Below are 27,269 nucleotides of genomic sequence, written 5' to 3'. Positions count from 1 at the left end.
TGAGCCACCCAGGCGCCCCAGTTTACTTGCTCTTTAAAAAACAAAACAAAACAAAAACTGTATCGATGCATACTGTACGTATTATAAAATTCACATATATATCTTGAAAGAATAACTTTGTTGAGGTATAATGTCACAAAATTAACTCATTTTAAAGAGTTGTGCAATCTGACCAAACTTCAGTTTTAGGGACATTTTCATCAGTCCAGTAAACTTTATCATGCCTGGGTACAGTTACTCTATGTTCCCACCACACCCTGCCTTCTCTCCTGTTCCAGGCTACCACTAGCTACTTTCTTTGTCTAGACTTACATTTCATATAAATAGAATCCTACACTATTCTCTTTTGAGTCCGGCTTTCTTTTAATTAGTATAATATTTTTACGTTCAACCATGTCATTGCATATGTCAGCATTTCTATCAGTATTCTTAATGCTAAATAGCATTCCATCCTATGGACTCATATTTTGTTTCTTCTTTTAATAGTTAGTGGACATTTGAGTTGCTTCCTTTTTGGCCCTGATGCACAAGTGCTGCCAAGATCGTTCATGTGCAAGTCTGTTTGTCTTTGGTTTTCATTTCTTTGGGGTAAATACCTGAGACTGGAATTGTTGGGTGTGCGATTTATATTTAACTTTTTAAGAAACCATCATACTGTTTTCTAAGTGGCTATAGTGTTTTACATTCCCACCAGCAATGTATGAGGGTTCCTGTTTCTCCACATCCTTACCAACATTTGTTAATGACTAATTTTTATCACAGATGTTCTTGTAGATACAAAGTGTTATTTCATCTTTAAATTTGCATTTCGCTAATGACAAAGTTGAGCATCTTTTCATTTGCTTATTAGTTATTTCACATATATGCTCTTACAGACTTTGCTTTTTCACTTAGCATGGCCTGAAGTCACTCTATGTAAATTCATAAAGATTATCTTTACCTTTCTCTCTCTCTCTATCTCTATCTTTCTCTTTATTGTGGCCTTGCATTCCATTGTGTGAGAGGTACATAGTTTTATCCAATCAATCTGCAATGCTTGGGCATTCAGGGAGTTGTCAATATTTTTGCAAAATTACAGATAATGTTATAGTGAATGATCTTACATATTTCTGTTTTGTTTGAAATATACCTTCAGGGTAGATTCCTAAAAGCGGGATTACTGAGTCAAAGGACATACGCATATGTGCTTTTATTACGTATTGCCAAATTCTTTTCATAAAGGTTGTGGTAATTCACATTCTACCAGGAATGTTTGAGACTTTGTTCCCCCAAAACTTCACTAACAATATATTGTCAAGCTTTTGCATTTTTGCCAATCTGATGGGTGAAAAATGGTATCTCATTGTAGCTTTAATTTGCATTTCTCTCACTATGAGCGAACTTAAATATCTTTCATGTTTAAGCACCATTTTTATATCTTTGTGATTTTGAATTTGCTCATGCATTTTTTTATCATACTTTTTTTTTATTATTATTATGTAGACAAATTTAACAATTCCTTCATGAAACCATCTGGGCTTGGTGCTTTTTTTGTGGAGTAATTCTTTGGCAATTTTATTTCTCATATGCAAATTGTTTTTGTAAGCTTTCTTTACAGGAGTCCGTTTGTTAAACCATATTTTTCTAAGAAAGTATTCTCTAGGTTTTCAGATGTATTTCATTTGAAGTAAGTGACATCTTTTATGTTTAATTTTTTTTCTCTGTATCAATAGCTATTTGTTGTTATTTCTTATTCTGTATATTTGCACTTTCTCTCCTTTATTTTCTTTATTAAACTAGGAAATATTTTGTCTATGTTGTTTTTATTTTTCCAGAACTCTATGCATTAATTTTCTGTGCACTACCTCTTTAATTTTGATTTAAAAAAATTTTTAATTTCTGCTCGTGTATTTATTCCCCCCCACCCCCACCCCCGGGTTTGTTTTACTTTGTTGTTATTTCCCTAGCCCTTTCAGTTGGGAATGTAATTAATTTTTTATTTTTTACTGATATAGGTATTTAGTGCTATGAAATTTTCTCTGATCACTGCTTAGAATGTATCCCACAGATTTATTTATTATCATTTTTCAGAAATTCTGTAATTTTTATTTCTATTCCCTATCTTGCCTAAGTTGTTTACTGCAATATCTTAATTTCTAAATGGAAGAGCCTTTTTGGTTGCATTTTTAATTTCTATTTTTATTGCACTGTGATCGGCAAGTATTGTTTGTAATAACTTTATAGTACCTGCTGATGTTTTCTTTGTGCCCTAATATATGATCAAATTTTTGCCTATCCATGTGAATGTTTCATGTATACTTGAGAAGATTGTATGTTCTCTATTATTAGGATGTACTATTCAATATATATACAAAAATTCACCTTATGTCGTTTAGTTCTTGTATATCCCTACTTTTTTTTATTCATTTGGCCTGTCTTATACTGTGTGTTAAAGTCTCGATTAGTAGTGGTTTCCCTGTTTCTCCTTACATCCCTTGTAGTATTTGTTTTATATAGGTGATTGCTGTGTTGTTTCACACATAGATATTCATACCTGTTGCATCTTAAATGTGAAATGTGGATTTTAACATTATAAAGTGTTCATTTTGTTTAGTGTAATGCCTTTTGAAATTGTCTTTTGGCCTTGAGTTAAGCCCATTCACATTTATTGGTATGACTGTTATGTTTGGACTTACGCTGTCATGTAACTTGTTACAATTTGTCTGTGCATTATGGTATAATTCATATCTTTTCTACTTGGTGTACTCTCTTTGCTTTGGGGAAAAAAAAAACTTCCTTTTGGCATTTAGGAAGGTTTCTATTTTGGTTCTATTCATGCCTTTGTATTAATATTTTGTAGGATTTGTAATCCCCTGGTTTTTTTTAAACTCTTACTATGTGGGCATCAATTTTGGATCCTATCCTTTAATTCTCACCTATTAGTAAATGGGAGTCATTGTTCTTTTTGTACATTCCCCTTTTTCTCTCCTTTTTAATTGCATTTTTCTACTTTATCAAAACATAGATGGTCTAAATTCTACAATTAAATAGATGAAATGCTTCTGATGAGTCCTTTTGCCTAAGTATGCTCAACCACCTATTGGTTGCATGAAGCTCATCCTCTAGGTGTTTTGTTTTGTTTTTTATTACAAAATTATATAGTATTACACCATATACTACCATTATAGTAGTATAGTAGTGTTATATTACACATTTATCTAGTATTCTCTGATTTTTTTTGTATGTTCAACATTATTTTCCTTGTAGTGTTGATACTTAAAGGGTATCTTGGTTGTGTAAAATATTCTTGGTCAACATTTTCTTTTCTTCAGTTTCTTGAAAATGTAGCTTCACTGTTGTCTTGCTTTATATGTTGCTGTTACACATTTTTTTTGTTTGTTTATGTTGAAAAGTCTGATTCTCTTGTCTTAATATTATTTCACTTTTGTTTTTGTTTTTAGCCTGGAAGCTCTGAGAATTTTCAGAGTCTATTAGTTTTATTAGGATATGTATCAGAGTTGACCATTCCAGGTCGATTTTCCTGGTACCTGATGTGCCCTTTCTGTGTAGATTGAGGTCTTCTTTTATTTCTGGAAAGTTTTCTTGGATTATAATTTTAAACATTAACCTTATTGCATTGTTTTGTCCTTTGGGACATCAATTAAACATATGGTGGACCCTCTTTGCCTGTCTTCCATCTCAACTACTTTCTCTGTGTTTTTTTTAAACTTTCTTTCTTTAATTTTTATTTGCATTTTTCCCCTTGATTTTCTTTAAGATCCTTTATTAAATTTTTATCCAAGTCTGCTTTCTCTTGGGCACCTTGTAATATAATCTTTTGATATATATACATATATGTTTTTTCTGTTTCTACATTCAATCAACTCTCATTTCTTTCTCCTTATTTTTGTGCATTTCTGTTCTTAGTACTTGTACTTATGATTCAGTCTCCTTTTTTCATATACCATACACTTATCTGATGATATTTTATTTAGTTGGGGTGTATTGGTACAGTTTTCTTTAGCTTCTTGGTTTCCTCTTTGGAGGGAGTGGGGATTTTCAGTAGCAGAAATGAATTGTGTTGATGTTGGGGAAAGAGAAAACTAGTGCACCTTGTTTCTTTTTTATTATACAAGATACTTAATGTTCTCTTTGTATTTTGTTTCCTTCTCCTGTCTCATTCTTCTCTGGGTGCAATGCTTTACCAAAGCTTCCATTTCCATTCCTGCGTCTTCTGTGCAGCTAATGTTGGGAATCATCCATCATATGCCCACCTGGGTATACCCACCATATACCAAAATTCTGTGTTCAGAATTTTGTCATTTATGTTGTACTTTCTCTTTCTAGGGATGATTTTACTTTTGCTGTTCCTAACTCCTCTATTTCTTTCTACTCCTTTCCACAGAATCTGTTAAACTTCCCTTTACTTGCCCTATTCATTCATAGGCATGCCATCAGCAAAAGAGAAGTGAGAGTCTGTTGGAATTGTTCTTCTCTACTTACAGGTCATTTGACGGTTGCAGTGTTCTCTGTCTGCTAGTAATACTGAAGGTATAAGTCACCTAAGGTCTAACTTACTCTCCTTGTTGAATTTATCATTTTATTTAGGAGGTTGTGGGGATATACAGAATCAGACAGGCACCATTATTCTCCAAACCTGAAGTTTCCTTTCCAGTTTTAAAAATAATTTTGCCAGTTTGTGAAATCCAAAATTCCTGAGACCTATGGATTAAAAGATTGGGTCTTAGAGATAAATCATTCACTCTGTTTCTCATTGGGGCAAATTCAGCAGAAAGCGGATGGTTCTTTCTTCTCAGTTTTTCCTGTCCCCTTTGCCCATAAGTAGCACTAATAGAAAATAAGCTCTGTTTTTCTCTTTTCCCTAGTCTCGGTATTCTTGCTGTTAACTTGCAGGTTAACTTGGGATACAAATTTTTGTTCTGAGAAAGTTCTAAGTGGCATACTCATGTTGCCAAAATGGAATCCTTGTGGACTTTGAATTATTAAATAATGTGACTAAATTCAATGATTTTCCAGTCATCCAGTGAACTATGCATACCAATTGTGATAAAAGATATAATAGTATGCCTTTGGAGTAATACCTAGTGTTTTTAATGATGTCTAAGCCCACTGGCTGCCGCTGCCATAATACAGTACCATAAACTGCTTGGTTTAAACAACAAAAATGTGTTTTCTCACACATTCCAGTCTGGAGGCTGGAAATCTGAGATCAGGGTGCTGGCATGGTTAGGTTCTGGTGAGAACATTTTTTCTGGCTTGTTTCTTCCTGGCTGCCTTCTTACTGTGTTCTCACATGGCAGAGAGAGAGGCAGAGGGCAATGGGGAGAGGAAGAGGAAGCACCATCTGGTATCTTTTATAAGGGCACTGATCTCATCATGAAGGCCCTACCCTCATGACTTCATCTAAACCTAATTATATCCTAAAGGTCCCATCTCCAAATACCATCATATTAGGGCTGCAACATAGGAATTGTGGATGGCACAATTCAGTGTATAGCTTCATTCAAGATACTGCCTGCTTGGAGTATGGAATTCAAGATTTATGTGGCAAGCAAAGTCTGGTACCTACGGTTGAATAGAACAGCATTCTTGGAAACAGCAAAACTAAGTTCTACCGTTGATATTATGTGATAAGATGGACACAAGTCCCACAAAGAATTGAGAAAGAAAGCACAGGAAATACCAGTCAAAAGAAATAGTGAATGCTCATTAATGAATTGCCATAAAACAGGGCAACACCACAGAGGAAAACAGTAAAAGATGAAGATGTAATACTAGTATACTAGTTATTCTGGAAAAGGTCCCATGAGGAAAAAACAAAAAAAAAACAACGGACTCGGACATAAGGATATAGAAAGTCCTTACTTCCAGGGTGTTACACTTTACTAGAAGACTATTGGTAAAGGGAAATTACATTGTAAGTTTTATTTTCATAAAACTTATGGGTGGAATAACTTCTGCTTCTTACTGGCTGTGTAACCTTACATAAATTATAACTTCCTGAATTTAACTTTCCTCATCTATAAAATTTGGGACACATGAGAGATACCCCAAAATATAACCCCCCCCCCCCGCCATTTCTTTTACTCTCTTTTAAGTTTACCTCCGTTGTATTTTGCCCTTGGCTCCCTCTCTGCTTTCTCTCCTCTAGAAGATGATGGGATGGAAGATGGGCAACAGGACTTTATATCAGTTAGATTTATTATAAGGAATTGCCTTATGTCATTATGGTGGCTGGCAAATCCCAAGATCTACAGGGTGAGTTGGCAGGCTAGAGACCCAGGAGAGTCAATGATTTAGTTCCAGGTCAAGTCTGAAGGCCTGAGAAGTGGGAGAACGTTGGTGCAGTGCCAGTCTGAGGACAGGGAGAAAAAAAACCACAAAAAACTGATAACTGAGTTTGAAAGTCATCAGGTAGGACAGAATTCTCTCTTACTTAGGGGACGGTCAGACTTTTCTCCTGGTCAGGCCTTCAACTGATTTAATGAGGCCCACCCACACGACAGAAGCAATAAGTTCTAGGCAATCTATGATTTAAATGTTAATCTCATCAGGGGCGCCTGGGTGGCGCCGTCGGTTAAGCGTCCGACTTCAGCCAGGTCACGATCTCGCGGTCCGTGAGTTCGAGCCCCCCGAGCGTCGGGCTCTGGGCTGATGGCTCGGAGCCTGGAGCCTGTTTCCGATTCTGTGTCTCCCTCTCTCTCTGCCCCTCCCCCGTTCATGCTCTGTCTCTCTCTGTCCCAAAAATAAATAAAAAAATGTTGAAAAAAAATTTTTTTTTAAATAAATGTTAATCTCATCAAAAATACTCACACAAAAGCACCCAAAATAATGTTTGATCAATTAGCTAGGCAATCCCTGATCTACTCAAGGTCACTCTGCAAGGAGGGAGGAAGTCCATAGGGGAAAATAAATAGGACTACAGGGAAAATATCCTATAGGAGGAATCCAAACATTACCTTATAAATGTTCCAAAATCTTTTACTCAGCATGAATTAAGAGACTTGTTATTGTTTTGTAAAGATGCAAAAATAAGAAAGCAAACAGTGCTTCAGAAAAGGTGTCCCTTCACCTGGGCACATTGCCTGGAAAGCTACAAATTAGCAGTAGGACATAATTCCAAAGGAAATTTGAAAAAGAAGAAATTACACAGATTGAATTCTAAACGGAATTAAGATTTCTGTGGTGGTGAAAACAGCTGAATACCGCTCTGCTTCTCCGACTTTCTTGATCGGCATTTGTATCTGACCCTTTTATGATGTTTATGCATTTCCCTTTCCTATTAAGCTTTTTCCAAAAATTGTTTGAGAGTTGTTATGATTTTGACAGTTTGACATTTATATTCCAAGCAAAAGTGCTAAGCTTTTTCAAGCATGTATACTAAGGTCTTTGAGAAAATAAACCCAGTCATTTGCTACCACTGCAGGGAAATAGCAGTCATCTTTCTAAATCAAATCGGCTATTCACAAACTTATTTAATACCTCATTGTACTCTGTAATTATCCTACGGTGTCTGGTTTTGCAAGTATAAATAGGAAGTTATTCTCTGCATACCAGTCTACTCGCTAACATCTTTTTTATCCTCTTTTTCCGGTGGTACTCACAAGTGCTAGATGAGGGACCTTGGTTTCCTCCAGATGCCTCTTCTGAAGGAAACTGCCCCACCATGGTCTTTGCTGAAGGGAAAGGATCTTGGCTATTTCTGTCACTCTTCCTAGCTGTACTGATTGGAACAGTGGGAGATTAAGCCAAAGGTATACAGCAAGGCGATAAAGCAAAAGGAACACACATGAGCCAACGTCAGGAGGAAGCAGAAACCATGGGTAAAGGTGAGGTGAAGCAAGTTGACCAGAGGGTAAGTTGTCAGTTTGTAGTGAAAGAATGTAGAAATACAAAAAGAAACAGCCGTTGAGTTGCTCAAGTGACATTTAGGTGAACATTCAATCGATTGCTATTGAGATAAAATAATCCAATTCCCAGCCCTTGTTTGGTCCCTGAATGATCTTCATCAAACTTGGCAGTGCTGTAATTCCTTACTTCTGAGTGCCTAATATGTCTCTCTTTCTCTGGCTCTCTCTCTCTCTCCCCATCCTTCCTCTATATAACAAATCCCCATCACTTGGCTACCTAAGTGAGCTTGTTTTTTATAACCAAAATAGCCTGATCTACATTGCCTCATGGGTAGCTGTATTCGTGGAGTACTGATTACTAAGCACTCATATTTATTTTCCTAATGCTAAAACACTAGATTTATTCTCTTATTTTCCCTATTTCCCCCAATATGTGCCCCCCCCCGACTTTCTTTGCTGATGATTTACCACTAAAATGAAGGAAAGGGGAGAAAAAGGAAGGAGACAGTGTAATTAGGCATTCCTCTTCTTTCTGTTGGTCTGCACAGCTACCAGCTAGAAAGCTCCCCTGGCTAATCAGCTTTTTCTTGTAATTTAGAAAAGAACGATCCCTAAAATTCTATCTATAACTAGTTAATTGAAAATAGCTAGATTTGTTTTCCACTTTTTCTTTCCTAAGAGGAAAAAGAAGAAGAAAAAAAAAAAAAAAGATACTTCTCTGTTCCCAGGTAAAAGGAAAAAAAAAAAAAAAAGAAATAACCTTTACCTATTCCTTTGCTGTCTTTGTGTTCAAAATACAAAAAAGGCAGAGAAATCTGGGGAAATGATTTCACACCTAAGGAAACACACTCCAGCATTTATGGCCTGTTCTTGATCAGACATGTCACTTAGCTGGTTCTCAAAAACCTACGTCCAACAATTCCAAAAGCACACTTTAACCTTTTAACCTTGCACATGCACTAGTATTTCCAACAAGACAAATGTTACCTTCCTCGTTGTTTATATCTGTTATAGGTTATTAGGTTATAGGTAACAAAACTCTAAGTAATGTTTAAATAAATAGTTGTTTTTTTTTTTAACATAGGAAATCTTGAAAAAAAAAAAAAACAGTTGCTGATGTTGGTTAAGGGGCTTAAGTATTAATTTTCTGACATTTTTGTTGTTTTTTCCCTCTGCTATTCCAGTCATCCTGTCAGCATACAGGGCAGGATGAAGAGAAGAGGGAGTACCTTTCCTGTTTTATTTAAAGCAAAAGACTTTCCAAGGTCCCAACAGGCTTCCACGTATGGTTTCATTGTCCAGACTGTGTTATTATGTCACATGGCCATTTCTGCCTGGAAGGGAATCTGAGAAGGCAAGCTGTCTTTCCTGGTGTTGGCCACAATGTTGTGTATGGAACGGGGTTCTACTAGCAAGGCAGACGCCAGAAGGGGATGTTGGATAGGAAACCCAAATTGCTGGCAAGATAGCTAGGAGAAAAATGTTAATGGGTCCTTTAGTAGCCTTTCTGAGCCTCAGAGATGCCTTGGTATCTGACCTTCTGTAAACTTGCTCTCTCCACATTATTTCCAGGAATTACAAGGAGAATCCAACCGAGGAAACTGTTCAATCACCTATGCTTCGCTGTTGCAAATGTTTATACTCAATAGCCAATACTATGAGAAACAAGCAATATTATGAGATGCAGGCTCCACTGGAGAATGGGCACTGTCATGTGTACCTGGGTGGCGAGGAGGGGTGCTGTGTGACTCCTGGATATAAAAGCTGAACTGACCCCAGAGCCAGTGGCTTCCATGAGGGAGGCTTGTCCTCATAAACTCAGCAGGACATCAGTGGTGCTTCACCTGCTTGAGCTCAAATTCTGAAATTTTCACTGTTAACTTTTAGCTTGAAAACATTTCAAAACTACATTAACTATAAGAATAGTGCAATAATATCTATGTATGTGTGTGTTGATAGCTGTTATAGAAGATCATTATTATTGAGTATAGCACTGTAGGATAAACCTGTACTTATTTATCTCACCCTACTAGAGACAGGACCAGTTTGGCTTTGTCACTTTATATCACCAGTGCTAAAGGCTATGCTTGGCACATAGTATAAATGTATGAAAAGGAACGACTAAGCGAAAAAAGAACTACATTTCAATTGTATTCTTTTCAAAGAATCCACTTGCCATTAAGTGTTAAAATCTCCACTGGCAATGTAACAAGAGTTCCTGGTAGTTCAGGGTTCAGCATCGGTTAAAAAAAAAAAAAAAGTACTTACTGCCAGTATGAATGCAGTAATACCACCTAGAACATAGCATCTTTTTTTTTTGGGGGGGGAGGCCCCTATAGAGCATTCTTATACTTCCCCCTCTCCCCCTTTTTAAAACTAAGTACTGGAGGGGAGTTTTACAGATCATGTGATTTAGTCTTTTAATTCTACTCATGAAGATTCTGAAACCAGAGAAGTTGAGTAACTTCCCCAAGTTCATGCAGCTGGTTATTGTCATAAATTTACATCATTTTTTTTCTCTTAGTTGAGACCTGACTCACTTCTCTAAATGTAGCATCCTGCTTGGTACATTTATCTGCCAGACCATTACCATCTTTGTACTTTCCCAAAAGGGGGCATGAACTCTTCCCTGAGCTAAGTGGCCTCCACCACACCACATGCACACACACACACACACACACACACACTCACGCCTGAGGTGACCATGAACACACATAATCAGCACTCCCATCATCTGCTCAACACATGTGTAACTCCCTGCCTCATTCAAGAGTATATTTGTAAAGCTTGTCTTTAAAGGACCTCATGTTTTTCAGACATTGGCAAAAATGAATCTTGAAAATTACAACATCAAAATATGTTGAGTAAATTAAGATCCATTTTCTCTGACAGTATTTGGTCTAGGCAATGATTGCAAAACTCCATCTGCATTTTGTAAGATGACTTCTCTGTGAGCACACTTGGAACAGCTTGATTTAGGAGTGTCCTTCCGGTATTAATTTGACGATCGCTGCTCCTGCCGCAGAGAAATAGAGCCCCTTGGTCCTTAGGGCTCTTCATCAGAGCACCATGTTTGGGAGCACTGTGTTCTGTGGGAAATATTTATTGAGGCAGCGTTCTCTCTAAGGCTCACAGCTTTCAATCTTTTAAAGTACAGTTTGTCTCAGAACTTTGCTATAAGTTTTGAATTCCTTTTTATTGCCTTTTTCCCCTTTGCTTTCCTAGACAGAATTTCTTAGAGTAAACAAAGGTAAAATGGCAGCATTTTTCATAGTAGTATGGATTTTTTTGTTTCTTTGTGTGTGTGATCAGTGGAAGATTGGCACAGGAAAAAAGAATATATGAAATATATAATATACATTATGAATATATGATTCATAATATGAAATATATGATATATATTATGATATACATAAAATAATATATATATTATATGACCATTCCTTTTTCTTTGAGCTCCTTTTTATTTATTAAACATTCATTTGGGGCACTGGGGTGGCTCATTCAGTTAAGCATCTGACTGTGGCTCAGGTCACGATCTCATGGTTCATGAGTTCAAGCCCCACATTGGGCTCTCTGCTGACAGCGTGGAGCCCACTTTGGATCCTCTCTGCCCACCCCCCCTCTGCCCTTCCCCTGCTTGCATGCTCTCTCTCTCTCTCTCTCTCTCAAAATTAAATAAACATTTAAAGAACACATTCATTCAATAAATATTTATTTGATGCTTACTATGTGCCAAGCTAGCTAGCTGTGCTAGGTACCTAATAAATATATTATTATAATGATTATATTTACATTTTACATTAGTTTATACATAATATACATAATAAGCATGGTAACATAAGCTGTCTTGTATTTTCATACCTCATTTGAATGTCAAAGCAGGTGTTTGAAGTGGTCATGTAGGAATTATCTCCACTTATGACTGTAGAAACTGAAGCCCAAAGAAAATATATGTCCAGAGTTACATGGATATGGTGAGGACTGCATGAAAATCCAGCTTTCCTGACTCTGACCTTGGATCTCTTGTCCCATAGTATTTTATCCCTTTTGGAGGTACTTTTATCTCCACATTTTGCCTCTGCCACCCCAGTTAGTGATCAGTGCCCACCCAAAGCACTGTGGCTGCCCATGGTCCTCCCTTGAGGTAACTTAAGGAGAAGGTCGCAGTCTTACACTCTTACATGTCTCCTCTCTCAATCTCTGTTTCTGTCTCTGTTGTATATGTGTATGTATATGTATATGTACACGTACACGTACATGTACATGTATATGTATATATAGTATCTTGCCTGACGCTGAACCACTCAGGGCATTCAGATTGAATTAAAATGCACTTTGCTTCTAGAATAAAGTTTTTAATGCTTTATAAATAAAACATCTAATGCTGGGGATTCAGGCATTCAAATAGTCTAAGAAGGTCACGTTATGACAGACAGTTGTTATACTGCTTTGGTTATGGGAAAAAGTTATTTCTGTTATTATTAAAAATAGATTCAGACAGTGCCAGATAGACGAAGTCTTCTTAGAGAAAACTTTGATAGTTGCCATTAGCAATCCTAAGGCAGAAAATGTTTTTCAAAGTGATAACCAACCCCCCCACCACACACACAATAATTACATTTAATAACTAATCTCGAAAAAATTGGTATGCCATCGTTCTCTCTGGGATTAATTTAGATGTAAGAACTTCCTAGAAGCAATGAAAATGATTATAGAATGTCAGCTTCAATACAAAATACCATACTGTGGATAATTTTCCTTCATTCTGTCTTCCAGTTACAATATTCCAATCCCTCCTACCTGGTCTCCCTGAATTTGCAGGGACTTTGCCTTCCTCTGACTATGTACCGATATTAATGCTAATTCATGTGCAGAATTTATGATTTATATATAGCTTTGACCATATTATCTCATTTTAACCTTAAAACAATTCTGAGATAAACAATATTGCTATCTTTATTTTGAGTTATTACTCAGTTTGCTCAAGATCATAGGGTCTGAAAGTGAGAGAACCAAGACGTGACCCTGGTATTCTGACTCCAAATTCTAAACTCCTTTGACTTCATTACCTAGTATATGCTTTCCATCTCCTCCCTTCTTATACCTCTCAGCTTTCAAACTGGATTTGAAATCACCCTGGTGTTTAACAGATTTCTCTGCACATGGCTTTATACTATGGAATACATAAAAGGATCTAGGTTTTCAATTCCAACTTCTCTACTTCTTTGCTGGGTGATCTTAGGTAAGTTATTTAATCCATCTAAGTCTCAGCTTATCCATCTATAAGATGATGACCATAATAGTGCCCATATCAAAGGATATCAAAGTGAATTAAATGAAATAATCGATGTGAAGTGTTAGCAGAGACCATATCATGGTATTATTACATTATGCAATTTATAAGTTGTGTAAGGTTGGGCAAGATACTTAATCTTGTTCAGTTCCATCATTAAGAAAAAAAAAAGGAAAATATTAAGTATCTTGCAGGCGTATAATGAGGCTTAAATAAAATAACATTTGTGAAAGTGCCTAACAGTCGTTGGGACTCAATAATTTTTCATTTTCAACCTACTTGCTTTCTGTCTTTCTTCAAAGAGAAAATCAATAAATGTTTACTGGATTTCCAGTCACTCCTTTCATGGCAATGATTTTATGACTATGTGTTAGTGGTTCTATACATGGATGCAAGTGTTCGATATCAAGGTGACTTTGATAAACTGTTCTAAAGCTCCTTGTAGAATAAAATGCAGTGTCCTTTGAGAGAGGTAACATAAAGGAATTTGGTAACCTAGTTCAGAGTAATTGCCCAGAAAGTGGCTCCCCAGTGAAAGCTGTGCAGACAGCCAGCCCACATGTACTTTGGGCATGGACGCATTTCAAGGAGAAGGGTTTGTTAAACCAAAGAGGTGCTCAAAAGTGATTAGCTGTTGGAAACACCCATTCAAATTTGCATAAAAACATTGAACCTGAGAATATTTTTAAGCAGTGATTTTCAATATCCCTTTCAGTGGATCCTATGTGTCTACTGACACAAGAAAAGCACAGTGGTAGAATGCACCTTTTCAAGTGGTAGAAAGACTTGTCAATAATTAGAATGTTCTTAATTTTACCTTTCACTTCCACATATTTTTTAATTTGGCTGCCACTGCCAAATTATAAATTTATAACATGCAATTTATTGCAAAATTATATATTTAGTTCTTTTAGGATATCATTATTGTGTGACTTCTCAGTGTTTAAATACTTGAACAGTCTGAGAAATGCTATTATGAAAATACGGTTTTGTTACTATGGACATTGTTCAGCAGATCAAGAGGCAAACATTATATTGCCTAAGAGTTCGCTGAAGACCTGCTTTCTCCAAAGATAGGATTAATTTAAAACCAACCTTTTACTATTATTTGTGTCTCTGAGCAACGGTGCGTGTGTCTCATTCATCGTTGCTTTTCTGGCACCTAGAGCAGTGTCTGGGATGGAATAGGGTTGCGACACATTTCCATCTTACACAGAAACTGTATGTATAAAAAATGCTTTGTTGCAAAAGCACTTACCTGGTTTATTCTAAGTGCTTTGAAGATTCAATCTTTTGTTTCCCTCACTCATTTTATTTTTCATGGAATTTTGCTTCTGTTTCTGATTCAGTGTCACCCAGTCCCAGGATCCTTCCCTGACATCTCAGAGCTATGGGTGAAGTTCACTTTCTGTCCATCCCATTTTACAAATGAGCACACATTGCTGTACTGCTGTGTGGCTTATGCGAAGCTCTGTGTTGGCAATGTAAGTCTTGAGCATTAGCGTGGTATCATCCTTGTTCTTAGAGAGTTAATGTAGTAGGAGACAGAGATACACAGGCAACTAATTATACTGCAAGGCAGAAAGAAAAAGTGCTGTGCTTAAAGTATAAACAAAATGCTGTGGTTGCAGAGTGGAAGGAGTAATTAATTCAAACGGGGAGGATCAGGAACAAGGAAGGAAAGAAGCTAATATTTATTGAGGACTTAAAAGTTGCAGAAGGCAAGCCTAGTGCTTTCCCTCAGGCTCTGGCAGGAGGTTGTATTTAAACTGAGCTGTGGGGTGTTTGGCCGCTGGGCCATGTTGGGAAGGCATGGGTTCAAGAAACAAGGATACCAGGAGAAGACACCCTTCTGCTGTTCCCGTGCAACGGGGACTGGGACAGCCTTCACGTGGGATAGTCTGGTGGAAAACAGGGTTGGTAAGGGAAAGCTGGTTTCTGTCAAAATGAGGAGGTGCAGGGAGAATTCTAGGCAAAGATGAAGAATGTCGGTAAGGATAGGCTTCAGTGTGAGGGGAGGGCAAACTAAGGAAGGGGGATTGGAGGAAAGGCGAGGCCCACATGTACACTGGTGGGTATAAATTACGGGCTGGACCGGGGGAGTCATGTAAGCACACTTAGGAAAGCGTGTTCAGTGGGGAGAATGATTCAGTCCCAAGGTTCCAAAGGAAGCACAGGCCAGTGGACGCTTCCGTTTGCTCTACCCTTTCACGTGTGAGCGCTCCACGGGGCTGGCGAGTGTTGGCGGGTCCCTACAGGGAAGGGGAGCAGGTGTCCCCTAGCTCACCAGCCTTCTCTCCTGACTCAAACGTCCACTCCTTGAGAGCACAGACTGTCTTCATCACTGCGCGTTCACCCACAGAGCCTGGTATTGGAGGGGGCCTGGGGCAGGTTTTCACACAATCATAATTGATTCCCGGCAAGCAAGAAGGTAAATTTCAGCGGAGTCAAGGGGCTAGTTATGGATTTTACAGTGCTGTGGAAGTTTAACCTGAAAATTAACCACACAGTTACAAAGAAGGTTAAAGCCATTTAAGCCTTGACGATCAAGAATTATTTCCCACGCCGTAATTTTACCTAACCAAACGGTGTCGATTGATTAACTTCTGCGGTAATTTATTAGCTGCTCGTTATACTTTCCTGTTTTGACTAATGAAAACGTTTAGAGCTGCATCTTGATGGCAGCTAAGTAGGCCAGGCAGTTTGTCTAAGAATAATTAGAGAATTTTGCATTGTTAGCCAGTGGGGTACCTACCTCTCCCGGTGCAGCTTCAGAGAATGGTTTTTCTGTTTCCTCAGCCTTCCCTCATTAGTGACTCTTCCTGGATAAAGCCCAACTCTCCAGAACATCACTATAAAATATTTTACAAACATGTATGAGACTGATCCAGCTGATCCAAACTATTATTAGTTTTCTAATTAGGATAGCAAAAAGAACTATTTTGTTCCTATTGAGACAGCTTAGGGGAATTTATAATATTAGGGCTTAAAAACATTTTCCTAGCTTACGTGAAGGTCTAAATCAGGAAAGGCCAACCTGGGGTAAACACGCCCCCCCTTTGCCCTTCTGTGCCCTTGATACACATCTGTAATCTATAATGCCACTCCTTTCCTCTGAGCCTAGATATGACTTCAGAATCTTTCTCAACACAGCACCAGAAACAGCAAGAGGTTGGGATTGGCATGAAAGATGAACTAGCCAGGTAATTGCTCCTACAAGCCTATAAAACTCCCTCAGGTGCAGGGACCAGATCCAATTCAGGACACGACATACAGTAGGTTCTTAATAAATGGTCTTTGGAATGAACAGTGGACAGAGAGCTAGATGAATTAAATGGATGCATGAATGATATTTTCCCCCTCTAAAACTGGTGTAGGAATGCCTTTAGGACGCTTCCTTCTCTGTGTTCTTCGGAATGTACTGTGTATCACCATAGCCTTGTGAACACCAGCTCATAGATAGAGCTGGAAGAGACCTGAGAAAATACCGAGTGACGACTTTTCAGTTTTGCAAAGGTGAACGAAAGGTGCAGAGAGGACATCCATCTACGGCACAGTCTCTGAAGCCTGGGAGCCATCCCCCGTATTTCATACCTTATTATCTCTTGTGGCTTTTGGCATTTTCTTTTTCTCTTCACCTGTAAAGTGGGGAGAGTGATTTTGTCTATCTTGTCTGCTTTGCAGGGTTGTTGTAAAGCTAAGCAAGCAAAAGAATGCATATGTAGTAAATGCATATGTGTAGTGCCTAGCATATGGTAAATACTCAAAATACTCAAAAATACTTCTTTTTTTCCCCTTTCTTTAATGGTAGCTGAACCAGTGATGATACTGTAAGTGGTTTTATTACAAAGCTTATCATGTGATGCTGTGGTTTCCCCCCTTCTGTTCAATGAATTGATGAACATCCCCATTTTAGATACATAAAACTAAGACAAAGAGAAGATAGGAATGGATTCTTATTAATTAAGAATAAAAGGTTTCCTATATGGAAAACATAAAATTCCAGAATGTCATTCTCTTTTCTTTGGCTAATCTTATTATTTCATAATATATAACATGCTTCACAGAAATATATATTTATAAAACTTGCTTGTAAATAATAGAGCAATGAAGTTTAATTACAAAGGAGGGAGATGAGCCGTGCCTGGGTGGCTCAGTCGGTTAAGCTTCTGACTTCAGCTCAGGTCATGATCTCAAAGTCTGCGGGTTTGAGCCCCATGCTGGGCTCTGTACTGACAGCTCAGAGCCTGGAGCCTGCTTTGGATTCCTTGGTTCCCTCTCTCTCTGCCCCTTCCCCACTCATGCTCTGTCTCTCTTTCTCAAAAATGAATAAACATTAAAAAAATAAAATAAGGGCCGCCTGGGTGGCTCAGTCGGTTAAGCAGCCGACTTCGGCTCAAGTCACGATCTCGCGGTCCGTGAGTTCCAGCCCTGCATCGGACTCTGTGCTGGCAGCTCGGAGCCTGGAGCCTGTTTTGGGATTCTGCGTCTCCCTCTCTCTGACCCTCCCCTGTTCATGCTCTGTCTCTCCCTGTCTCAAAAATAAATAAAACGTTAAAAAAAAAATTAAAAAAAATAAAATAGAAAAGGAGGTAGCTGAATTGTCCTTTAAAAAAAAAAAAACAAACATTTACATCACGCATTGAAACCTTGAGGTCAGTAATTAGTTGTGTGGGAGGGGGTGGGGAGCGGGGAGGGTTAGGTAAAGTTGTAGTTGGCTTCACTTTGGTTGCCAGGAAACACACAAAGGCAAGCAGGAGCAGATGAAACAAAGAATTGCACATCGCTGATAAAGTGGCCTTCGGAGGCAAGGCCTCCGTTGGGACAGAAGTCTTGCAGGGGCAAGTCACACAAGAAAATGGAGTTTAAACCCCTGACATGCTAACGGAAGCAAGGTTAGCCAAAGAAGTTCTGAGAAATTGCTTTTTTTAATGCGTTTCAAAGGAGATTTACAAGCTGCGTTCTGTATTGGTTGGTATAAACATGGGGGGGAAGCTTTATCCATTTTTAATCAAGCCAGATTAAACAGAATATAAGGAGGGGTGTTTTAAAAGGATTCGATTGTAGATTTTGAAAGTAAACTGTGGAATTAAAGACATGTGGGGGTTGAGGGCTTTTACTCCCTACCTTGAACATTTTGGCTTGAACATTTTGTCTCCTAATTGTCTGTCTTGAAATGTGCTTTCATTTTGGAATTCTGTTGCTAAATTGGGTTTGTTTTCAAAGGCACCTGTTGAATTGAAAAAAAAAAAAAAAAGTATAGAAAGAGTTGAAGTCAGCTGAAAAGAGGTGAAGCCATTATGAGTTACCAGAATGCACTTGAGTTGAACAAGGGGCCACAGCTGGGGTCAAAGAGCCCCAGGGGAACAGGAAGTGTGGCCACAGATGAAGACCACCACCCTGCCCTGCTTGAAAACCAGCTCTGTGTGGGCGACTTTCTCAAAATACAGAGTGCTTTTGAGGTAAGCCTTAATCTTAATTACTGGAGGGTTTAAATTGTTCATGAAGACTAGGATGAAACAGATTTTTCCCTTAAAATTGTTTATGTATTTAATGGTTAAGACATTTGATGGTTAAGTGTCTGACTTGGGCTCAGATCTAGTGGTTCATGAGTTGGAGCCCCTCTTCTGGCTCTGTGCTGACAGCCTGGAGCCTGCTTTGGATTCTGTGTCTCCCTTTCTCTCTGCCCCTCCCCTGCTCACACTGTCTCTCTCTCTCAAAAGTAAATAAACATTAAAAACAAACAGGGAATTGAAAAGAACTGATCAGGCTTGGATTTCACGCCAGAGTAACGTTAGTCCTCAGTTCTGTGGGCCAAAAAATATGATTTAGTTCAAAATTGCCGCTGTTGAATATCCTTGCCATCAAGGAAGGATTAATTCTTGGACAAAATTTTTCTTAGAGATCACCATAGTTTTGGAAACCTAAAGGTTATGGTTGTGAGTGGGGACCAAGGTGACTCCCAGCACAACTGTCCTTAGGAAGTCTGGAAATGCAAATAAGCAGTTTGTAAACATTCTCCCCTGCTTCACTCCAAGTGACTCCATTTTGGGGGGGGGGGGCGGGCACTTAATTGTCCCAGGATCTATGTGAGCAACAGTCTCCCACTTTTTTGGTAATTATTGGAACAATGCCAATCGAAACAAAATGTAAAGTTTTCATTTTAATTCTACATATGAAATAGACCTTAGGAATTTTAACTATAAATAAATAAGTTCCTTCTCTCTATCTTAGCTAATTAATTTGGAATTCTGCAGCTGTGCATTGTAACCCACATACGTCAAAATGATTTTTTTTTTCTCATGTGAGTGCAAAGAAGTGCTCTTTCGTGCTGTGGAATTTCGGTAGACATGAGCCCTCCTCCTTTCTACTTCATTATGTTTGCTAAAATATGTTCTCAGGACTTCAGAAGATCCTCTGAGGGTGCTTGGGAGTATCCACATTAATTTGAGACAGACATGCAATATTTTGGAATACCACCTTGAAATTAATAAAGCATGATGAAATGTAACAATTATATCAGCCTGTAATTGGCATAAATTTTAATCTTCAGCTTTCTCCCCCCAAAAGAGTTGCTAACTACTGGAAAAGTCTGCTGTACCCTGTTTTGCATAACCAGTTAGATTCTACCTATAATGATAGATTAATGTCCCAATTATATCAATCATTTCTTTATAATATAATCCATCATATTTAGTAGGAAAGACATGCTCTGCCCTACACTTTCCTCATTTTAATTGTCATATATTTGCTATTCATCCAACCCCATTTGCCTGAAAAATTTCAGTGTTGCTCATGTCCAATGCCCCAAATGGATCTGGCATATTTTGATAGACATAGCAAACATTTTGACAGCTTGAGAACATTCAGAAAAACGTAACTCCAGATCATGACAGCTTTGACTCCGCCATGAACAGAAATATGGTGGTTTGTTCTGCTAGGACAAAAAGAATCTGAATTCTAGGGTCTGTTAGGAGAGTCGACATCCTGAAGTTGATGTGTTCAAGCATGAAACTGCTGCCGAAGGGTGGGAGTGGGTGTTCTCTTCAACCACTGATCAGCCTGGAGTGAAGCCAATGAAACACGATAATCAGTCTCAAGATTTTTTTTTTTTAACTTTAAATGTTTCAAAGATTGGATCACTTATCTTGAAATTACCAGTTGGAAAAGCAGGTATTACTGAGAGAGAAGAGATTGCAATTGGAGCTTGCATGAACATAGAAAATCTAATGACAGTTTAAAAAAAAAATTGAGCTTTGCATATACACTTTTCAGAGAAAATGAAGTCTATCCATTTTTCACAGACTCAACAGACACAGAATGGAATAATCCAATGGCAAATGTGCAACAGGACTAAAAGTTAGGCCCTTGAGACAGTCTGATTTCTAAACACAGCATGGATACTGAGAGAAGGATGATACACTTGATAATTTTACTGGAGTTCGGTCCATCTGTCATGAACGTTAGGCCCACAGGCCACAGGTGTAGATTGCTGTAAAAGGACAAATTGCCCTAAGTGTCCTGCAACATGGAACTCTAAAGGTAGTGATTTGTAGTCCAACCATTAAAGACATGCTCTTGGAAATGCGAAGATTCTGTCACTAGATCTCTTCATCTCCTCTTTTTTTTGTACACAGATTGCTTATTTGGGGCTGAAGATTTGTCAGATATTAGATAAAGTCCATATCCTTAACTGAAAAATGGGGAGTTGGGACTTTGAATTGCATATTGAATGTTTCACGTGTATTTCCAAATGAAATATACACACCGTATACATCTTAGTAGTAACATTTAGGAATGAAGCAAGTAATGCTTACATGTATTGTAAAGTGGTATAAATGACTCAGAGTCACTAACCGCAAGCTCTTTTATCAGATTTCTTGAATTTAAATCCCAGTTTTGCCTCTAACAGTATGTCTTTGTGCAAATTAACCCTTTGGGCCTTGGTTTCCTCTATTTCTAACGTGGGGGACAACAGATTTGTGGTGAAGATTAGATAAGCTGTTATCTGAAAAATACTTGGAAGAGTGCTTGACACAGAGTAAGTGCTCAATTAACATGGGTATTATTCAGGGAGTAGACGCTGAATCACATGGCCTCTAACATTCTCCTGATTCTAACTCCTACATTTCCTAAAGGGATTTAAACTTTGAATAACACAACTATGCTTTTACATTCCTTTTAGTTGCTGTAGGAAGTGGAAGCGGTGAGTTGCAAAGACAAATTCACATAGAAGTGCACAAAGGCATCATTCTTCACCTCTTATTTCACATTTTATTAGCATTCAAAAGATTTTAACTGATGTCTTGATCCTCATCTTTATTTTTTTTTAATTTTATTGTATTTTATTTTAAATCGATCCCCATCTTTAGAACAAAGAAATTACCTGGATAGAAGTACTAGAAATTTCATTTTCTTTCAAGTGATGGTGTCCAAAAAGCCATATATCAACCTGAATGGAATGAAACTTGTATTCTTCAAAGAATTGTAAAATGGTTGTTACTCAAACTTCCCTGTAGCACTTGCAATGCTTAGAGAAATGACATGGTCTCTGGATATTCATATTATTTTGATGTCCACCATATTTTACATTTGCTTAGATACTTCAAAAGCTATAGCTATTATGTAGAAAAAGATGGCTGTGGTTTGATGATTTTAGAGGAATGCAGGTAAGTGAAAATTATGGTCCAAGGGAAATGGAATTTTGGAAAAGCCCCATTGAGACCTGTTATATATTGAGTTTCTTCAGAGTCTGGCTATGTAAATTTCTGAGTATTTCTTCCCTTGAATTCTACATTGTTGACCTCTACACGCCAGGACTTTCTGTTCTTCGGTCCTGGATGCCCTGCTGCCTGTTTGGCCTTGGACTATGGTTTGCCCACCCTGCTGGACTCACTGGGTTGGGTCCCTACCTACCTCTGACAGCAGCTGTGTCTGTATATCATCTCCTGGAACTTCTGTTCTGGCCAAGGTTGTTGGCCCAGAATGAGGGACTGGCCCTATCCTGTCTATTCCATGCCGCTATTTGCCCCAGCCCTGCTAAATTTTTCGTTTAAATAGCTAGAAATGAAATCTAAACCACATGGAAAAGATGAGCTATTTATGCTCAAAGCATAAAACATTGAGAAAAGCATAGCAAAAATCCTAGTAGAATTTTTAACATCCCCAGAGATGTTCAGGGAGGTTCTCAGAACAAACCTATCTCGGGGGTAAATGGAATGTGCACAGTACACTTGTGCTAACTTAGTCTCAAAACATCAGAGAAGTTCCGAAGGCAATTCCACAGTTCCTGAAAATTGTGCTTGAGATGTAATAAAACGATTAAATCCACAGAATTTGTTACCCTTATTCCTAGTCGTCTTTATAAAATTCGCAAGAGTCTGCCTATAGACAGATTCTACAGCTAAGCCTATGAATGATGCTTCCTTGTTCCGACAGGACAAAGCTGAAGGCTCTGATATCCTACCAGGCGGTGTAGACTCTAAGGGAATATGGAAAGACGGATTAGGTCTTTCCTACCTTTGCTTTATTTGTCCTTTTTTTTTTTTTTTTTTCTTTGTCTTTTTTTTTTTTTAACATTTATTCATTTTTGAGAGACAGAGCATGAACAGGGGAGGGGCAGAGAGAGAGGGAGACACAGAATCTGAAGCAGGCTCCAGGCTCTGAGCCGTCAGCACAGATCCCAACGGGGGGCTCGAACTCACGAACCATGAGATCATGACCTGAGCTGAAGTCAAACACTTAAGTGACTGAGCCACCCAGGCACCCCTATTTGTCCTTCTTTCTAATCCGTCAAGATTTCTCCCTGTTCCATAAGGCCCCAGTCTTCTCTCAGCCTTTTCATTGCTCATTGTATCTTCACTATTAAGGTCCCCAAATGGACAGGCCTTTTTGGACATATCTCATATTCCAGAAGAATTCTTGTCTCTTGCTTCTTTCTTTTCCACTCCAGGCATTACTATCCTAAACACAAATAAAATCCCCCATCTTTGTTTCATTCCCTTTCCTTACAACTATTAGATTTTGCTTATCTCTGTCAAAATAGGAGACAGTTCAGGAAGATCATTAAAAAAAATTTAGGTAAAACTGATAGTTAAAAACTCTATATTATGTTATCCAGTAAAGTTCCACATTAGACAATTTATATTTTCATAGCGTGTGCCCACTGTAAAATATATAATAGCTCATACACGTTAGAGGTTTATTTCTTGCTCATACAAATTAGAAAGTAGATATTTCTAATTGGTGGGCAGCTCCAGGTAAGGATTCAGGTGCCCGGGCTCCTTCCATCTCTCACCATTTGTGATTGCCACGCATCAAGCTAGTAGCAGGAGTGAGAGCAAGAAGGGTCACACGTGGAAGGTTTTCATGGATCCCGGACACATCCCAACTGCAAGGGCAGCTGGAACACAGGTTATGTACACAGGTTGTGCCCAGAAAACAGTCTCATCCCCAATCCTTAGAGTTTGATGGTAGAAAAAGTTCTGTCTCTCCTAATAAACCAACATGCTTCCTTTCATAGATTAAGGAGAGTTCATGTGCCTAACGATGTTTTGTGTTTTGCCTTAATTGTCAGGCTTGAATTTAGTGTTCAATTAATACCGCTCTTAATGTAGATTTTTCTGGAACAGCTATCTGCTATTTTCATTATATGACCCCTGTTCTTTTATCTTTGCTTTAATGGTCTAACCACCTATGTACCTTCATTGTAACTGAACTAAAACTCTTCCTGGAAATCAGTGGAGGTGAAAATGATGAATAAAAATTTAATATCTTTCAAGTATGATAAGATTTTATAAAGCACTTCTATAGGCATCATGTTATTTGATCCTCTCACCAGCCTGGAATGTAGGCAGGGTAGACATTTTTATTTCCCATTTACACACAAGAAGAATGGAGCGCAAAAATGTTTAATTGAATTACCTCATGGGGCAGAACCAGGACCCAGGGACAGATTGTCAACTTTCCAGCCCATTGTATGGCACGGCTCCCACTGGCCACAAGGCAACCTTGTGGGATGTTGTTGTAAGGAACAGGAATCCGATAGGATAAGGACTTGGTTAACAAAACAACCACGTTAAGTTAATAACACATAGGCGCTCAGCCCTCGTAATTTGGGATTAACGTACAATCAGCAAATAATCAATAATAAAATCAATGCAGAGAAAAGGTGGAAGAAAAAAAGGAAAAATAAGAATAATTTAGTACTTTATTATTTTTTTTTTCCTTTCTAAAGACATCTTATGGGGCGCCTAGGTGGCTCAGTCAGCTAAGCATCTGACTTGAGCCCAGGTCATGATCCCATGGTTCATAGGTTTGAGCCCCACGTTGGGCTCTGTGCTGACAGCTCAGAGCCTGGAGCCTGTTTTGGATTCTGTGTGTGTGTGTCTCTCTCTCTGCCCCTCGCCTGCTCACACTCTGTCTCTCTGTCTCTCTCTCTCTCTCAAAAATAAATAAACATAAAATAAAATAAAAAAATAAATAAAATAAAGGCATCTCAATGGAGGCTTATGAGAAGGTAAACAGGTAAAGCTTAATCTAGAACTCTGTTATATAGTACGTTGTACATTCAGCAGCCTCAGTCAATTCATGACCTGCTAAACAAAGGCAGTAGATCAGAGCATTTCTTACCTCAACTCTCTTCGTGGAATCAAAAAACCCATTTTTGGTGGCAGCAGGAAATCAGTGAAGCTCAGGGGGGTCTCCCCTACCGCTCACCCAACATTAAGGTAATAATAACACAAAGCAAATCCAACACCACTGCAGCTGGTACAATTGGAAATGACTGACATTCTTTGGAGGTTTTGTTTGACTTGCTAGAATTCGTAGTTGAGGCTAGCAAACAATGTCATCACCAAAACAAAAGCAAGTAAAGTTGTTTGTCAACACACGTGAAAAATCGGCCTTCTTAAACACTGCTGACTTTGTGCCGAATTTTGTGATGAGTTCTAACAGCTTCATACCCTTTCCCATTTCTCTGTGTGCTTTTGGAGCAGGTGCTTATAAAAATTGATCCGGGTCAGAGAGGGTGGTGAAGAATGCTTTAGGTGAACAAATATTTTAACCTTGAGCTTTGGCCAGGATTGGAGCAGAGAAGGCAACCAAGAAACTTGTTATAAAGGTGAGAGAGAGACAGTACAGTGCCTGTTGCTATTCATTTGTGGTGCATCAACTTAGCCAGACCTGTAGACCAAGGGCACGGCCTACTTTTTCAATTTTCTTGAGAATTAAAAAAGAAAAACAAAATAGGCAACCAAAGAACTATAATGTGTGCCATTACTGCACATTTGTCATTCATTACCAAGTATATTACACTCAGTGATAACACAATCTACCACCCCAGGAAGTCTCTGGATTGTCCCTTGGTGATTTCCAACTTTTTCCCAAGCCTCTGCTTCACACTTCCACAAGCACCTCAGGGTCTTTTCCCCCCTCATCGTGTCTTACCACCATTTCATGGATATATGACCCCCATTAAATCTGGACTCTCTGGGCACTGACATTCTCTGCTGAGGACTATCAGGGACACCGTTTTCCTCTACTCCTTCCCCTTCCACGTGTGCACATGTTCTTCTCTAATTCTCTCAACACTTCTGAGGCCAGGTTGCCACATTGCTCCAGACCTGCGTTGTCCAATATGGTGGCCATGAGCCCCAGGTGGTTATTTAAATTAAGGTGAAAATTTTAAAAAGAAGAATTTAATAAAATGAAAGGTTCAGTTCTTCACAAGCACCAGCCATATTTAAAGTACTCAGTAGCCACAAGTGGTTAATAGCTATCATATTGGATAATTAAGTTTATAGAATGTTTTTATCATTGCAGACAGTCCTATTGGGCAATGCTGTTTTGGACCCTTCTCATGGTATCCTACTAATTTGTTCCATTTCCTCGTTTCTGGTTACATTTATATGGCAAAGAGGTTACTCTTTCTGTAAACCTACCCGGAGGTTGAAGAAAATATTTTTCTTCAGAAAATAGAGCCTGGAGGCCAGAAAATATTTTCCTTCGCTCTAGTCTCAGACCTATTTTTCTACATTCCTTCCCTGGGATGGTAAAGAATACGTAACATCTATTCCTTTCAGGGGAATCCTTATGTCCTCATCCCATCCCTTTCCACCTCCCCACAGGTAGGTAGTCTAGATTTATGGTTCCAACGTATCAGTCACAAAATTATCCAGCACTGTAACATTACCCAACTTATTTAAGTCATGCTGGTCATATTTTAGTTATTTGAATGATTTAACAGTATTGCTATTTTAGGGCCTATCAAATGCTGGTGTCAGCTTGGAATATTCCTGCCCCCTCCCCCACAATTTCCCAGCAAACTCATACTCATACTTCATATTTACGTACTTCTCTCTCAAGAAAGTCTTCTCTCACTATCAAGGCTGGGTTATCACCTTCCCAGGTTTCTGTTCACCTCTTTTTGTAGCTTTCTGTATGTTCTTTTTGTTGTTTTAATTGCATATGCCCTAAGTACAATGCTGTTATTTAAAACCAAGTAGAAGGATCAGGCAGGCAGAGAGAAGTCAGTGCGACATCAATAGATCCCAGAGGGTGGGCACTATGGATGCAGAGGAGATATCTGGAGAAGAGAGCAGAGTGTCTAAGACAGATCTTAGGGAAATTTTTCAAGGAGGTAGAGAAACTGGAGTGGATACAATAAACAAAGAAGCAAGGTTATCTCCTGGAAGTTGAAAGGAGAGAAGCAAACAGAAAACGAGAGTATAGCCAGTGAAATACAATTTCATTCATTTTTATGACTCCTATTTAACAGTCCCTTTATTATTAAAACAAAGGTAGGAGGAAAACATTATTCTCATTGTAAAAAGTTGAGTCACACATGAAATTGCCCTCTTACCACGGCCCACCCTCAGCCACTGCTCTGCCCCAAGTTAACTACTCTTGTGTTGCATCTTTCCAGTGTATTTTTTATTCATTTCTTCCCATAAATGCACATCCCCATATCACATATAGTTCTATTCTTCATAACTATGTCTACATATTTTATGCATTCAAGGACAAAATGCCACACAAATAGCTCCTAATCATGTGAAAAGATATTCAAATTCATTAGGAATTTGATTTGAAATGCAAATAAAAAAAGAAGACATCTTTTTTCA

At 38.4% G+C, this 27,269-nt stretch overlaps 1 protein-coding gene across 1 annotated transcript in view; it reads left to right on the top strand.

Moving 5' to 3' along the window:
* Nucleotides 1-17,865: 17,865 nt before the first annotated feature.
* WDR49 (WD repeat domain 49) overlaps nucleotides 17,866-27,269 on the top strand; it is a 138,131-nt gene continuing 128,727 nt past the window's right edge. The window contains exon 1 of the mRNA XM_058730420.1: nucleotides 17,866-18,608. Within this exon, the coding sequence (XP_058586403.1) occupies nucleotides 18,447-18,608 (162 nt within the window). The 5' untranslated portion in view covers nucleotides 17,866-18,446. The remainder of the gene's footprint in view (nucleotides 18,609-27,269) is intronic.

The sequence above is a fragment of the Neofelis nebulosa genome, chromosome 5 (assembly GCF_028018385.1).
Source record: "Neofelis nebulosa isolate mNeoNeb1 chromosome 5, mNeoNeb1.pri, whole genome shotgun sequence".
Lineage (NCBI taxonomy): Eukaryota > Metazoa > Chordata > Mammalia > Carnivora > Felidae > Neofelis > Neofelis nebulosa.
Note: the sequence above shows the minus strand (reverse complement) of the source record. Positions and strands in the feature narration are given on the sequence as shown.